Source organism: Acanthopagrus latus, chromosome 2, assembly GCF_904848185.1.
Source record: "Acanthopagrus latus isolate v.2019 chromosome 2, fAcaLat1.1, whole genome shotgun sequence".
In the NCBI taxonomy this organism is placed as follows: Eukaryota; Metazoa; Chordata; class Actinopteri; order Spariformes; family Sparidae; genus Acanthopagrus; species Acanthopagrus latus.
Window position 1 is genome coordinate 30,097,896 of NC_051040.1, and position 16,820 is coordinate 30,114,715.

General features: G+C 40.9%; 1 protein-coding gene across 1 annotated transcript in view; it reads right to left on the minus strand.

Moving 5' to 3' along the window:
• The window catches only part of dhrs13a.3 (dehydrogenase/reductase (SDR family) member 13a, duplicate 3), an 18,012-nt gene extending 2,976 nt beyond the window's left edge, over positions 1 to 15,036 (minus strand). Inside the window, exons 1-4 of the mRNA XM_037087302.1 lie at positions 14,766 to 15,036; positions 8,928 to 9,046; positions 8,292 to 8,415; positions 7,821 to 8,147 (exon numbers count right to left, since the gene is read on the minus strand). Of these exons, the coding sequence (XP_036943197.1) occupies positions 7,821 to 8,147; positions 8,292 to 8,415; positions 8,928 to 9,046; positions 14,766 to 14,892 (697 nt within the window). The 5' untranslated portion in view covers positions 14,893 to 15,036. The remainder of the gene's footprint in view (positions 1 to 7,820; positions 8,148 to 8,291; positions 8,416 to 8,927; positions 9,047 to 14,765) is intronic.
• Between the last annotated feature and the right edge of the window lie 1,784 nt (positions 15,037 to 16,820).

A 16,820-nucleotide genomic window follows, 5' to 3' on the forward strand; every position in this document is an offset into this window, starting at 1 on the left:
AGGAAGCCAGATAACCACGATGTCACAAAATAACAACATCAGCATAACCCTTGATTATTCTGTTTAAGATCAATACCTCTAAATTACAATGAGGAGTGCCTCATGCAGATCACTGTATATATCCCGATATACAAACAATATTCATCACATCATGGTAGACGGAGTTACCAGCTAATCATTACCTGGTGCAACGCCATGCTGCCTTTCTAAAGTATGAGTAACATTATTTATTTGAACCAATTCAACCACTTCAGAGCATACTGAACACAAACTAATGTTGTAACTGGCCGGTCACTCAAAAGACACTTTTGCTAACCAGTAGCCATAAAGACAAAGCTAAATACCGGAGTTAGCATACAAGCTAACAAGGTAGATTTAGCGACCGGCTACATAGCTTGACTGCAACATCATATGGCCATATGCGCTATTGCAAGTATAACTGTAGCCACCGCCACCATAGCTAGTGGTTAAAACATAGAATGAGACATATATCAAGCAGGGGTCCTTACTTGTCCAGCAGAAAAGTCTTCACAAATCCCGCAGGTGCCTCCACCTCTGAAATGACACTCTGATATTTATCCTTGTTTTCTCTCTGGCTCAGTCCAATTCTTCCTTTTTGCACTGCTTGTCTTTTCTTTTCTTTTGCTTACATTTTGGGCTTGAAAGTATCTGACCAGGTAAGAGCAGGCTCTGCATCTGCATGTCACATCTGACAAATGTGGCAACACCAACAATATTTAATCATATCCGCTTTCAGACCAAGCCAAAAGAAATGTCTGAGTATGACTTGATACATTTTATTTATGCCTAGGTGTCCTGCCCATTGACTTTGTGAGCCACGCACAGAACATGATCACAGCACGCAGTGGGCACTAGTATTTGGTAGACTGCACTCCAATCTGCGTTAGTGAACCAACTTTACACACCAAAAGGTCTTTGTTTAGTAAGTAAATGAATGGCTCACCGTTGGCTTTGTCAGCACTCGCCACATTTGAAAAACACCTCTTAATGTTGGATCAGCCCTTTGAGCAACACACAAGCATTCCTGTGTCAGAGAGATATGCTCTCAGGAAGCGACATATCTTGGATGTTGACTTGCACTAGCTCAGCAACATTTTCATGCTCTCTAGGAGCTGCGGCAGTAATCTCCATCTTGCTTTACGCATCAGCTTATCCTGAAAAAACTGGCACAAGTATGCTGTCAGAAAACATAACATCTGTATTTTTGCATCCTTGCACACGAATGACTGTACAGCAAGGGAACAAATCAGTGTGTTTTTATGGTACTTTGCCTGACTCTGCGCTCTGAGGGAAGTCCAACACTTCAAGCTCAGGAGTCACTTTGCCACCTGCCATGTCATTGCCCATTAAAAGAGTTCTTCCTGAGATTGGCAAAGCAGCACAAACAACTACAGGCAAGAAGCCAGTGATCAATTTGGACTTTATGTGTATCCGGTGTACTGGCTGGAGAATATAACCCATCTCGATGCCAAGCAGCACAGTGCCACTACCACCTCTGAAAAAGCCAATGCGCTGCAGAGTATCACAAACTGGGAGCCACCAGTGTCGTTCAAAATACTCACCGGACACTGGTCACCAGACTCACCAGTCAGCGATACTAACCGTCAAATATAAATAGTTTGAAACAGTCATCTGTTGATCACAGCCACTAGTGGGCAAGTGCAACTCTGATTTAATTAACCCTATGCCCTTTGGATCCAACGCACTCTGCGAAGACAGAGGCTGCTCTTTTCTTTTAAGAGTCAGACAGTTGGCGATGCCAGTCCTGTGGCAATAAAAACATTGTCTCTCCTCTTTCTTTTGGTTGCGAGTATAACGAGGCTTATCAGCAGAACCTGACTAAACAGGACCAGCCACCTGTGACGACGCCTGTGACGCACATCAAGACTTCCATGAGATTGAAAGCTGTGTTTACTGTGTCTCTCTCCTTCTCCATCTATCTTATCTGTTTTCCTTTTTCTATTTCTTAGTCTTAATAGTCACACAAGCTTTGTACCGTAGCTAACGCTAGACTTTATAACCTGTACATATTTTGTTGAATTTAGCTTCTTTCACTGGGCAGTCTGTTGCTGCCCGGTTAGCTTCCTCAAACTAGCTTAGCTCATTGCTTCTTTGCCTTTCACCGCAGTCAACACAGCCTCGATAAACAAGTGTTAGGATGGCCTGTGCTGACTGTTCTGCAGTTACTGATAGGGTGTCTCTATTAGAGAGACGTGTCCGTGAGCTAGAAGACCTTCTTTCAACTAGAAACACAGGCACTACAGATAATATTAGCCCCAGGCCTGATAGCAGGCCTGCTAGCCTTAGCACTACCTCAGTCTCATCGGCAGCTGCTGTGGAGTTTGCTCCTGCTCAGTCGCAGCGTGGGAGAGGGCACAGGAGCAGGTCACCGGTTGTGTGGGCTGGTCAGCAGTCACCCCTCCCAACTGCTGACAAATTTTCTGTCCTTGCTAGCCCATTTGTGAGCCCGGCTGGCTCGCGTGCCTCCCCAGCCCCAGCCTACAGGGCTAAACTCCACACGCTAGTGATAGGGGACTCATTTACTCCCAGAGTTAAGCTAGCGTCATCAGCCACTGTTTACTGTTTACCTGGGGCCAGAGCTTCCGACATAGAGGCTAATCTCAGGGTGCTGGCATCATGCAGGGATAAACAGGGAACTCAGTCACACAGCACCACAAGCTACAGCAACATTGTAATTCATGCTTGCGCCAACAATAATTATCAGAAGCAGTCTGAGATTACAAAAGATAGCCCAGCCAGGACTTTTCAGGCTGCAAGAAAGATGTGTCGGCATCAAATAATTGTCTCTGGTCCCTTACCCTAGCGGGGTAATGATGAGACGTACAGTAGGCTAACAGCTATGAACCGCTGGCGGATGCATCACTGTAGGGAGCAGGGATACAGGTCTGTGGATAACTGGCCCTCTTTCTGGGGTCCCTTCCACCTGCTGAGAGCAGACGGCCTTCATCCCCCTGGAGTTGGCGCTGCTGTTTTGTCTAGCAATATAGATAGAGGTTTGAATCAGGTTTGACACAAGGGATATAACACTCAGCAGGTAACAGGTCTCTAGAGAGCCTGCTAGTGTTATTATTAGTGCTGGTATGGAGTCCACTAGCCTAATTAACATGGTTGGTCAGGGACATAGCGCAGAGTACCAGAGTGATAGCCTAGTTCATAACATTGAGACTGTCGCCTTCCCTCACCAGTTTTTCATTGAATCCTCTAAATGTGTAAATCATAATAATCTAATATTGATCTCCACCTCTGACAGTGGGGAAAGCAAGCACCTTACACAGTCTTACATAATAAAATACTGGAACTAATCACTACTGCATCCCGGCATCCCTATCTGCACAGGCAGCCAAAATCTACTACTACTACTAAAAGATACCTTGTTCCACTTACTAAACTATCTACCATAAGCTCCACTGCACGGCCGGTTATTGGAAACTGCCCCAATGAGCTTAAAACCCTCACATTTGGCTTTACCAATATTAGATCATTGTCAACCAAAGCCTTACTGAATAATGATTTGATCACTGAGCATAAGCTGGACATGATTGGCTTATGTGAAACATGGCTGAAACCTAATTCTTTTCTGCCATTAAATGAAGCCTGTCCTCCAGACTATACTACTACCTCCTATGTTGCTTGGGCCTGTAAACAAGGGGGAGGTGTTGCTCTAATCTACAAATCTATTTTCAGTTTAAGCTCCAGCCAGGGTATTAAATTTACTTCATTTGAGGCTCTGGTTTTAAAACCATCCTCATCAAATAGTAACAGCCTTGTCCAGGGAACAGGCTTTCACCTGGTTGTACTGTACACACCGCCAGGGCCTTACTCCCAGTTCCTACAAGAATTTGGTGAATTTATTGCAGATATTGTGACTCACTCAGACAAAATCCTAATTATTGGGATTTCAGTATCCACTTAAATAACCCTCTAGGGAAAGCTTTTTTGAGACTTACTGATATTTCCAACTTTATTCAGCTTGTCCATGAACCCACTCATTCCAGTGGATTTGATCATTTCCCATGGACTAGATGTGACAGACCTGAACATCGCTTCTATCTCCTCTGCTTTGTTGGACCACTTTCTCATTACGTTTGAAGCATCATCAGCCTGTCCCTATGTCAGAGACACAAATGTTCTCGTCATACCAGCCCGGCAATCACAGTGACACTCAGTTATAAATTGCCCGTGGTCCTGGCTCCTTTAGCGACTGCGACAAATCCTGTGGAAATGCTCACAAATGAAGTGAACTCAGCACTTGTTTTGCTCCTCGATTCTGTGGCACCGGTTTCTACCAAGACAAGGCGACCAAAGAAATCTACTCCCTGGTTCACTGACAAAACCCGACATCTCAAGCAGGCCTGCAGGAAAATTGAACGAGCATGGCGTAAATCTAAATTGGACGTTTTTCGAACAACATATTTCTCCGGCCTAATAAACAATAATAAACACAATCCTGGATTTCTCTTCAACACTTGGCTAAACTTACTCAAAAACCACAGTTGATGAGCATCCTTTAATGTAAATTATTTCTTAGATTTATTTTGCAATAAAATTGATGAGATCAGAATCAAAATTAACTAATTATCTCTGGCTTCCTCGTCAAAGTTTGTTAAAAAAATATCCTGCTGCTGATTCTCAATTAGTCTCAGCTATAAAAACTTTTGAAAATATCTCCCTTGAGATACTAACTAAAATAGTCTCATCCTCAAAACCAACTACCTGTGTCCTGGACCCCTTTCCAGCAAAACTGTTTAAAGAACTATGGCCAGCACTGGGACCTACAATGTTAAATACTGTTAACTCATCCCTCATGACTGGTGTTGTCCCTCCTAACTTTAAGTCTGCTGTGGTTAAGCCTCTACTTAAGAAACCACAACTCGACCCAGGATCGCTAAGTAACTATCGACCAGTATCCAACCTTCCCTTCTTCTCTAATGTCTTAGAAAGAGTTGTGTCCCAACAACTCTCAGGCTACTTACTCAATAATAATCTCCTGGAATCTTTTCAGTCAGCTGTCAGAGCCTGTCACTCCACTGAAACCGCCCTCACTAAAGTGGTAAATGATTCTACTTACTTTAGACTCCATCTCAGTGCTTACGTTACTGGATCTCAGCGCTGCATTTAATACTATAAATCATGGTATATTGTCAGACTGACTTGAAAGTCAATTTGGCATCTCTGGCCTGGCTCTAGCCTGGCTAAAATTGTACCTGTCCAAAAGAACACAATGTGTTTCTTACAATGGTACTTCATCGATTTTTACTGCTGTGAAGTATGGAGTTCCCCAGGGCTTTGTTCTGGGCCCTTTGCTCTTCTCTTTATATATTTCACCTCTGGGCCAAATTATTCGGAGCTATGGACGACACACAGCTGTATGTGCCTTTAAAAGCTGATGACAAATATCAAATCACAAACTAGAGACCTGCCTATATGCGGTGTAGAAGTGGATGTCAGAAAGCTTCCTGCTCCTAAATTTGGAAATAACTGAGATGCTGGTCCAACTATCAACGACAGGAAGAGTGGCTGCAGCCTCTTGTACTTTCCCGTGACTTTTACAAAATAAGAATCAACTTCAGGCTCAGGAAATATTGGCACCAAAGCCACATGCTTAGTGACTTCAAATGCACTCTGAGGTACAGGAGGAGGAGCCTGATCCGGAGCCGAAGAGCAACTGAGCTCAGCAGGAGAAAAGGGGACATCACATAATACACACTATAGGAGCTGGATGTGTTTGGTTGTGCTCTGGGAGCTCAGGTGCACATAGGTGGCACTGTGCACTCTCTTTGTAAGGTTTCTGACCCGGAAGGACAAACGGTTTTTCGACCGCTGTGGTGCTGAGGCGCTCTTCATGATGCTGTTTTGTTTGTTTGTTTGTTCTTCTTTGTTTATGGACAATGCACAGCAATAAACCCACTGGTCGCAACTCCAGGAGCAGCGTGGACATTCATCCAATGCGGTATGAGAGCGTTGGCCAAGGCGAGGCGTGTCAGCCAGGTTATTCTGGAGTTAGAAACCTCAGTAGCTCCAGTATCAGACCGAGCTCCTTTAATACACCCCATAAACACACGTACAGGGCCGTAACACACAGAGAGACAGACTTGTCAATAAGTCAGGTTATTACACATACACACACACACAAATGCAGTTAAACATGCATGTGTAAGCATGCACACACATATAAAGTCATGCTTAAGCGTGCACCAACATGCACACAAACACAAACACACACAGTATATTTCCCAACGTTTTAGCTATATTTAACCATTACCTTTTCATTCATTCAAGCCAGAAACTCTATCTAAATATTTAAATGTTCTCAATCATTGATATTTTGAGATTTACTGAATTTCTCAGTCTGATTCCGAGTATTTCACTCGTATCTCAGCTGCTTTTTGACACAAAGGCTCAAAGCTTTTATTCTATTTTTATTGCTTCATTCTCCTCAGACAAGACTACAAATAAAGTACAGCCACCAATGCAGTTTGGCCTAAGCTACTTTATTTCACAGTTTTTAGATACTGTGGACATTATTCAAAGTTTTCACAGCCAGCAATGCGCATTTGGCTTCATCTTCTTAAAAGGGAGCATTCGCAACGGCAAGTTCTTCAGAACTTGCCTTCTCAAGTTATGAGTGCTGTATCGTAGGCAACTGGACGTGTTTCAGTTCAACTTCAACTGAAACTTCAGTTGTAACTAACTGGAGGGGAGTTGCAGGTTTTTAAACTCTTTGCTGGAGTGACCTTACAGAGTCGTTAGGGCCACTTTGGAGTTGTTGACCAAACCAGCCTTCATGTGGGTTGCTAGGGCTTGTTGAGCCCAGGTGTGAATGATTGTTAAGCTGTCTGGGGAGGAAACTCAATACTGCATTGCAGGTGAGTGATAAGAAATGTCGTGGGCCACCTCCTCTGTTCAAACATGGTCGTTCCAGTTTGACACAGATGGATTATTTTACTACTCTGAGTTGGTGATGCAATGAAATGATTGGATCGCAAAACAATACAGCAGCCAATAGCAATCACTCCCTCCCTGTGGCTGTACAGAGAGACCACCAGGGCACCCATGGAGATGTGACATAGGGGACAGCTGAGAAGAGGCACTCGTTCGCTGGTCCCACCGTTGTTTATCCTTCAGATGACTAGGGCCATAAAAATCTGTCAGCGTATGTAAAGCATTATTATCAACGGGCTGTGTGCTCAGTAGTTGCAGCTGCAGTGTCTTTGGGCTCATTAGGTGAAGCAGACAGGATGAGTTAACCCTAACCTAACAAGCCTAAAGACACCCTTGCAGCGAAGAGCAGCTCCGGAGTATGAGTGAAGACGTCTTTGTGTTGGTGGGACAAGGTTGGAGTATTACCATAGCTGACACAGTGCTGAAAAGAGACATTACCGGAGCTTTTGTGTGTTTCCCTTGTTAGATCCATTAACTTTACAAGAAAAATAACCCATAAAACAATAAATGTGATATGATGGCAGATAATGTCACAGTCCAATCAAGTTTTTCGCACATTTTTAACGCCATATTGTGAAACTTGGTATTTTGTTACATCCCTACTCACGAGCATTATGTTTCTTATCATATCATGTCTGTCATCTTTCCGTAATTTCTTGTTAGCATTAATATAACAGCTGGAAATGGTTTTATGAGGTGTGGTCAAAGGTGCAACAGACTTGAAACTGTTAAACACAAGGGCCAAAAGACAATTAAAATGTTATCAAGTTCAAATCTGCCATAGGATATCCTACATCACACAAAATTCCTATATAGAATGTGCAGTAAGCACTAACCTGGGTGGAGGCTATAGCTGGTCACATTGGTGCCCTCCAGCCTGTTAGCCAGCTCCCTGGCAAAGAGCACATTACACAACTTGCTGCTGCAGTAGGCTCGGAAGTTGTGCCAGGTAGACCGACCAGACACTAGTTTGTTCCTGGAAGCCAGTGGAGGTAAGTCAGTGCTGCCAAAGCGGTGCAGGAGTGCAGCCACAGTGACCACACGGCTAGGACCACACTGCTGAAGGCGCTCCAGGAGAAGGTTGGTGAGCAGGAAATGACCCAGATGGTTTACCCCAAAGGCCATGACGAAACCATCATCAGTATGTCCTGGACCCATTATACCTGAAACAGTTTACTTCCTTTTTACAAAACTGTAGTGGGGAAATCAAAAGTAACCCTTTTTTCCCTTAATCTGTACTTTAGAAATATACACAATGTATCATGGAATTTGGGATGGGATTTGCCATCATGTTTCAGCACCCTCACCTGCATTGTTGATGAGAATGTCAAGTCTGGGCTCAGACTTCAGGAAGTTCTCAGCGAAGCTGCGTACAGACTTGAAACTTCCCAAATCCAACAGCATAAACATCACCTGATTGTTCCCACTCTCCTGACGGACATACATATAGATTTAATCTGGCTGTAATACATAAACAAACAGAACAAGGATAACTGAACAATACTAATGTATTTCTTTATTTGCAGTCTGGATGGTCATGAAAGTGTGGACAATGTATTTCTCTTGGGGCTCTGGTCATTTCACTGTTAATGTGATCAGAGCGATAAGTAATAAATACCTTCATGTCCTGATAATCACAGCAACTTACTTCCATATCATTACAAAGTACAGAGGCTATGTACAAGTCTAATTGTGGGTTAACAGTGCTGCAGTGATTGGTTGATTATTCTATTTGTTGATCAAAGGAAGATTAATTTCCAACTATTTTGATAAACAATCATTTCAATTATTTCATTTAATTAATTTCATTAATAATAAGTGAGAGCACAGTCCAAATGTTTGAGTATATCTTGCCAATGTGCTTTATATCAAATTTATCAAATTCTAAGATTTAGAATGGGATTTTAGGTGCTCGTCATGTCTCTTCCCATTATTGTACTCACTCTGCGAATGTCAAAAACAGCAGCCTCAGCTTTCTCTTTGTTGCGGCAGGCCAGGATCACCCTGGCTCCTCTCTTTGCCAGATCCAGAGCTGTCGCCTTGCCAATGCCAGTGTTGCTTCCTGTGCAGGACAATGATCCATACAAACTTATCCATACTGATCTCATCCACATCCACACACCCTCCCATACTCCCCGATCCTCTTCTACCATCCAACTCTTTGCCCCATCTGCCAACCTAACCACCATGGGGTCAATAGCTCTCCAACCAGACATTTGCACTTCTGACACCGTCTCCACCTTTAAATAAAATGCATTATTATTATTATTATTATTATTATTATTATTATTATTATTATTATTATTATTATTACTTCTTATCAAACTCAAGAAAAGACTGACAATGAGGAGAGTTAATGACCTCACTGACACCTAACTGCCATTCAAGGGACTGTCAATTAAATGCAGCTGAAAAAAAATAATATAATAATGTTATATTAAAAGTTGTAAAACAAAAGATTGGAACCATAGTATAAACAAATCATTACTCTGTTCATCTGACATTTAGTAAAGAGATTACACAAGCAGCATGTCATTTTACAACAAAGTCAGTTTTAAAAGCACATGATGGATAAGATAAGTGAAAAGTTAAGAAATATGTGTGCTTATTCAGAACAGGCATGGGCTCTATAGTAGAGCTAGTATTAGTCAGTAGTAGACTTCACTTTTTTATAACATCACTTTATGGTTATATTGTACATGTATAATGTACAGAGAAACAATTCCCTTATAAATTAGGGCAGTATAGAACAGTTTTTCTCAATAGCTGGGACACAATTACTGGAGAAACTCACCATTTTCTTAAAAAAAAAACTCATGCCCAACAGTAGAAATGTAACTGGCATTTCAACACCATACAGAAACTGTTCCAAAACAAATGAGCTGACATGGTGTGTGAAAAATGTCAACTCTTGGTGTTTTCACCTGGGAAACGGCATGTTAATTAAGTAAAAGAATGACTACAGGAGTTGCTGATACTGAATGCTTGAGTTTTGCAAATTAGCAAATGGCGCAGTCAGTGATACATGAAGAGATTTATGTGTTTTTCACCAAAAGTGAACCCTAATACACTACACAAAACATTTGATGTTTGGTTTTTTTTTTCTTTTTAATTGTATTATATGCATCCATTTTAGCACTTTTTTTCTTTTTTAATTTCAACCTCAGCTCTTGTAATATGTCTATAAATACACTGTGTGTATTATAATTGAATAAACTAACTAAAACCACTGTCATTTCTACATATAATTAAGCATCCCATGTTGTCAGGAGTTTATCCTGTGGTCATGCAGTCATTTCTGAATGTTCCACCAGATGGCACCATTTACCTATATTTTGGGGTAGCTGGGTAGCTTAGAACGTCAATGTCTGGTTCTACTCTTATGGATGTGGGAGAATGATTAGTGTGAAATAATGAACAATAAAAGTGTGTGATCTTGTGTGCTTTAGTGCATATTTTTGTGTTTGTATGTCCAGTTACAACACAATTCAGAAATGGAAATTATATCGAGCAACAGTTTCAAGTCCTTGTTCTCCATTTCTTCCTTTCTTTCCCTCTGTTACAACCCTATAGGCCATATATTAACATTTCTATTGATGAACGTTCTCTCATTTTCTCTGATTTCTCTGTTACCTGAATGCAGAATTGGCAACAGGTGTGATTGGCTGAGTGAATGAGTGTGAGTGTAGGTTGTCTGAGGTTTAAATGCCGGCTCCTCCCAGTTCCCCTGGGCTCTCCTCTCTCCACTCTCAGCATTCAAATGAAACCTTAGAAAATAATTTGCTGCCGGGGCTTTGGAGATGGGAAGAGGGAGTCTCATTTATACATTGCGCCAGGGTTTCCCTTAGGCCCTAGTCAGAACACCCTCTTATTTGTGATTGTGATGTGATTTTAATGACAATCTTTTTCTTTTCACTGAAAGGATTTTTTCCAATGTCAGTAGTTTCTCCAGTGTCATTGACTTTAAGTGTCAACTTTCTGTCCCTGGCTGGAGAGGAGGGGTTTGAGGGGAGGGGAAAGGAGAGTGTGATTTGCATATCCGCATCATAATGAAGCCAACTCCTTTGACGGAGTTTTCGTAGTTAGAGAACCAAGAGAGTTCTGACACACCTAGCACACAGCACCTGCGATTTTCAAACCTTTCAAATCACAGGCATACTACGTCTCTTTCTCTCTGCTGTCGTTCTTTCAAAAAGAACTGGGCTCGATTAAAGTGTAAAACAAGATCTGATGTAAGCTAACGTCTGCTAATACAGCCAATGAAGTGTTTCCCACAGAATCAGACTTTTATTGTGGTGGTGTCTTGTCCAACTGGGTTGCCGTAGAGCTTGACCGAGGTGTCTAACTTCCGGTTTAGCACCGAGCTAACTTGGATGGGCATAAAATGTCATCGGGCCACTTTTCTAAAACTCTCCAAATTTTGTGGGACTGAATTGTCCAAATTCTGACAGTAAAACAAGTGATTTTGCAGGGGTGGTGAGGCTTTTATTAATGTTTTACAGATGCGTCTTTCACAATGTTAGCTTTTGGGAAAAAGTCCCAAGTGCATCACATAGCGATGTAATTACACAGCTTGGCCACAACAAAAAATTGTCTTCAGTGCCTGGCACTCTTCCTCATCTTCTTTGGCTTTACCAGTGGACAAAAAAAAAAAAAAAAAAAACACACCGCCATGCACTGTATTGGACTTCATAACAACATGCTATTCACTGAGGGGTGTGCTCTCTTGAGCGCGGCTGCTAAAGTAGAAAATCAATATGTGGCGGCCAAAGTTGATATTGTGGCGGACTGCCACAAATAAGTGAATGTGTGGTAAACAGTGGAATGTTAGAGTCTATATGATAAACATTGGCAGAAAGAAACACTCAATATACACACACTGATGATGCATTTTTGTTCAATTTCCTCAAGATATGAGTATTGACAAATAATTTTATCGATGCCAATCGTTCACCATCACTGTTCTGGCTCTGTACTCACACCCACTCACATAAATGTGCATGTGAAAACACGCACACGCCTAACTTATAACTTATAACTAACTTAATATGCTCCCTAGTGTGTGCATGTGAATGTTTAAATGATGGGTGTTTTCAGTCTTCATAGGAGTTTATTTGTGGACATTGCATGACCTTATTAGCAAAGAGCATGTAGTTCTTCTCATGGCATTTTTGTATTTCATCACCCCGTTTCATTGATACAGGGAGGTAAGGGAGCTTGATTTTGATGTACAATTGAAAGCAACTCTATATTTTACTCCAAATATGTGCACCTGCAAAAGCATCCAAACCCCATACATTCCTTCAAGTAATAGAAACATGGCTCATCTTGCAAAGCTGCAAAAATTGACATTGCAGGGAAAAGCAAAACAAATTTGCATTTGTTTTTGAGACCATGTGTGAGTTCATGCGACTGCTGTAAGCAGCCAAAAATTATAAATGCATGCAGCTTGTAGAGCCAGTCATGTCACCCCTTCCAAAATGGAGAGATTTTCTGTGCAGGAAGCTGTGGATGTAATCATGACTGATTCTGTCTGACAGTGACCAAGAGGGGCACGAGAAATCATTAACAGAAGAAGAGGATATAAAGAGGGAGTGGTGAGAAGTAGCTAGAGGAGACAGCTTCCTCTTCATCTAATGATGAATCCTCAGCAAATCCCAGGGAATCAGAGGAGCCAGCGGCAAAAAGGGGGCAAATCTGATCCCCCACTCACAAGGGCACCCTCAGTACATTACAGCTGCCACCAGCTGGGTGCTGGGACCAAAAGGTTAGGCCACCGCCCCGATCAACACACTGGAGTTGACTTCGGACCAATTCATAGTCGACAAAATAACCCACATTATTGTGAGCTAGACCAGCCTTCAAGGGACGTATTCAGCCACTGACTGGAGGGATGGTACCTTTTGATTCAAGGAACTAGTGCATTGCCCATAGGAAGTCTGTATACCTAAGAAAAGTGGGAGGTTAAGTAGGTTTTTCATGGATGGCCAAATGAGGCTGTGATTGAAGGTGGGACATCAGGGATATTTAGGTTTGATGTGAAATCCGATATTCCAGGATATAATTGGCCGTTTTTGACTATTTTTGATTTTGCCATTACATTTCACCTTAAAAACTATTTACTTGGTGTCACTATTTTCAGCACAACCTCACATGTGTGAATTGTGTGTGTGTATTTTTTTTTAATTTTGACATACTGTATTAACACAATGGACCTGAAATCACAAAAAAAAAAAAAAAAAAAAAAAAAAAAACATAAAATCAGAGTAGAAAAAGTTAGGGGTTTTTTTTACAATGAAAACCACAAATACAAAAATGTAACCATCTTACTTATAATGCAAATTTAAATTGCTGTTTGCTAAATATGTGCATACATTTTAAAAATTGACCAAGTTATATGTGACTATTTACATTTAAAGGCAGTGCAGCTTCTCATTCAGTTGGAAGGAGCTCAGGCAGACCTGAGCACTGCCTGCTCCACATTCAGCATCTCCTCATTGTTTTGACTCATTAAACAAAAAAAAACCACGACTCCATTACACACTAAACACACTACACCAAACACTACATAACACACTAACTATACATACCAAACACACTAAATGTCACAAATCTCTCAAGTCTCAATATTGCTGCCTCCGTCCCTCCCACAACTTCCTGTTCCACATCAACCATACTTGCTGCTTGCGGACACTTGCGAGACAAAATTCCATTTTTACTATTTCTTCCTGCACCAGACACAAAGCAAACGTGACGGCAATGTTCGCGAAAACTCGGATCCTAGTCAAATCTCCTAGTCTCCTAGTCAAAATTTTGACTAATACATTTTGACTAGTCAAAATGGCAGTTAAAGATATCTGCAATCACATTCTGTCTAGTAGAAACTTTATTTCTCCTAGTCAAAATTCAATTCAAGATATCTTTAAATCCTTAAAAAGTACAAGTGGCCGTTTTAACATTTAATAGCTAGACTGGATATGTATTACAGATATCTGTAAGTCAAAAAGAACATTTCAGATATCCACAATGACATTCTTCCTAGGACAAATGACGTCACTTTTGCCATTCATGTGTATTGGGCTTTCAGTTTCAGATATCCACAATTACATTCTGGATGTCTAGAATGAACATTCTGGATATCTGCAATTGAAATCTTACTAGGAAAAACTCCCATTTCCGATATATTCAATCCAGTTGTTACTAGTCATAATTTTCATTTCAGATGTCCAAAATGAAAAACTGTAATTTTGAATACCCAAAAATACATTGTTACCTGTAAAAATGTCATCACGGATATCCACAATATATATACAGATGTCCACAATTCCATTTTTACTAGTCATAATAGAAATTGTGGATGTCCGTAATGACTTTTTTTACCAGTCACAATTTATTTTGGATATTCAAAATTACATTCTGGATATCTGGAATAGTTTTTCATTTTGCACTTTATGTCTAATGGTTAAAATACTACTTCAAGAGAGAATATCTATGTTATATTTAAGCAATTTGCCAAAGCCATTTGCTACTTTGAGACACCATTTAGCGAACTGTACAACTCTTAACTTTAAACCCAGCTGTGTCTATGCTGCTTGGCCTTGACTGCACATTGTAATGTTTTGTAGGTGGACCACTTTGTAATCTTGGAATCTGGGAGGATCTCTGACAAGAAACGACATTTAGGAAGTGTTCCAGAACACAGTTACCGTGCAGATGAATCAACAATATGAACTGATCTGACATTTTAGCAGCGGCTGACAGGTGAAGCTCCTCACCCTTACCTGTAACAATGGCTGTCTTTCCCTTCAGCTTCACTGCACTTGAACACCTCGGTCCGCCGAACACACCGTAGTACACTATCACATAGAGGGAGACTGCTCCTGCTACGAGTGCAAGCAACGCCGACATCTCTGCACTGACTGAGCCGCACCGAGTGATACCGCGTCAGAGTCGGTAAAAACAACAGATTATTCCTGCCAACACTTTCAAAGTAAAAAAAAAAATGTGGCCAAACAAAACCGGTTTTACTGTTTTTACGCATTAAAGTATCAAAATTCTTTCACAATACAAATGACAGCACGCGCTTTTTAAAGAGAGTAGCCAGATGATATAATTATCTTGACCATTTAAATTTACCAATTTCATACAGAACTTGCTCTGAAGGACCGACAAACTGCGACATCCGGTCGGGCTTCCTGTTTTAGCGCGAGTAAGCCGCAAGATGTCGCTATAGCTCTTTAAAGGAAAACTAGGCTTGTCAAAGTGAAGGTAGGCCATGGCCCAGAAGTGATACGATCGTTATTATTAAGCACTCCCCTGTTTCCAAATTAATTATTTATCATTATTGACATACCGTAGTCATCAATACTAGTCATTATTATATAATGTTTTATGCTTGCCTGTAATTACATTATTAAGGCGTTAATTGTAGCCAATTGTTCAGCACTTGTGGCTTTAAAGACAAAGTACAGGAATAACCTGATGTTGAACCTGATCTCCGCCTAAAGCTGACGTCTGTTCAGCCAGACATCAAGACTTTGACAGCTGCTATGCAGCAGCATCACCCCTCTCATTAGGTGAGGTGCAGTAGACACAATGTAACGTTACCCAAAGTGTGGCTCAGAACCAGTAGATCGAGATAAACACAGAGACTGGACTAAGCCTTGGGTTAATGTCAAGGTGGACTTGTGTGTGAAATTGCACTTTGGTGTGCACCGTTAAACGGCCCAGCTATGATGGATTGTAAATAAGTATTCATGTGTTGTAAGAAATTCAAGTATTGTTCTGATTCATGTTTTGTTTTTTTTCTCCCTCATGTTGTTATAGGGCTGTTTTTTTATGTATATGCCTACACTTTTTATTCAATGTCAAACAGCCAGATACGGCCTTGACAGTTTACTATGTGTTACTATTAATGTCCTACATTAGGTGAGTTATCCAGTGTATTCATATACTGTTTGCAGGTGGTCTCCCTAATATTAATTAATATTCTGAGAAGGGGGGGGGGGTGTCTTACTCTGTGTCATGGTGTGTTAGACCACGGATTCATTTTACACCAGAAATACCTTTAATATTTTATTACATTGGTTACTGTACAAATCTTTATGTGCATGTGAATGTTACTGCCATAGTAACGTATTGCTCTGTTCATGAAATAAAAGAAGAAATAATTCATCTTAAGTCTTCTGTGTTGATCAGAGTTGTTGGGTGGGCCGCGAGAGATTTCCAGATTTTAAAGTGGGCCACGGCACTCTGAAGTTTGGGAACCCCTGATGTAGGTTATTGTATTTGTAAATTGCAATTATCGGTCAACAATGTCGTAAACATTTCACATTTACTAAACAAACCTGTGACTCAATGAACCTATAAATGTTTGCATTGATTCTGTGGATTAATGAATCCCAGTATGCTTTGTTGCAATATTAGTGTACCATGTTTCAGTCCAGTAAGGAAATGTTTGACTGTTTAATGAATTAGATGTATCAAAGGAAAAGTTCAGTTTAGGTGAAATTTCAAGCCTCAAGTTCCAAGTGGACTTGAAAAGACCTCATGGACACCATGTTTTTAGCCACAATCTTCACTGCAGCTGTCAGATAGCTTGTGCTCCTCACTTTCATGTTCAGCTCAATGGGTAAAGTGAAGATTCTGGCTAAAAGCATGGTGTGAATGAGGTCTTTTTAAGCCAGCTTGGCATCGCGGGGCTTTCTTAACACTTGGACTTTCACCCAAAGTGAACTATTCCTTTAAGCTAGTTCCTGCTATAAAACTTGAAAAAGTTAAACAGATAGAAGGTAAAATACATTTCATATCCCACAACAATAATCTGTAGAAAAAGA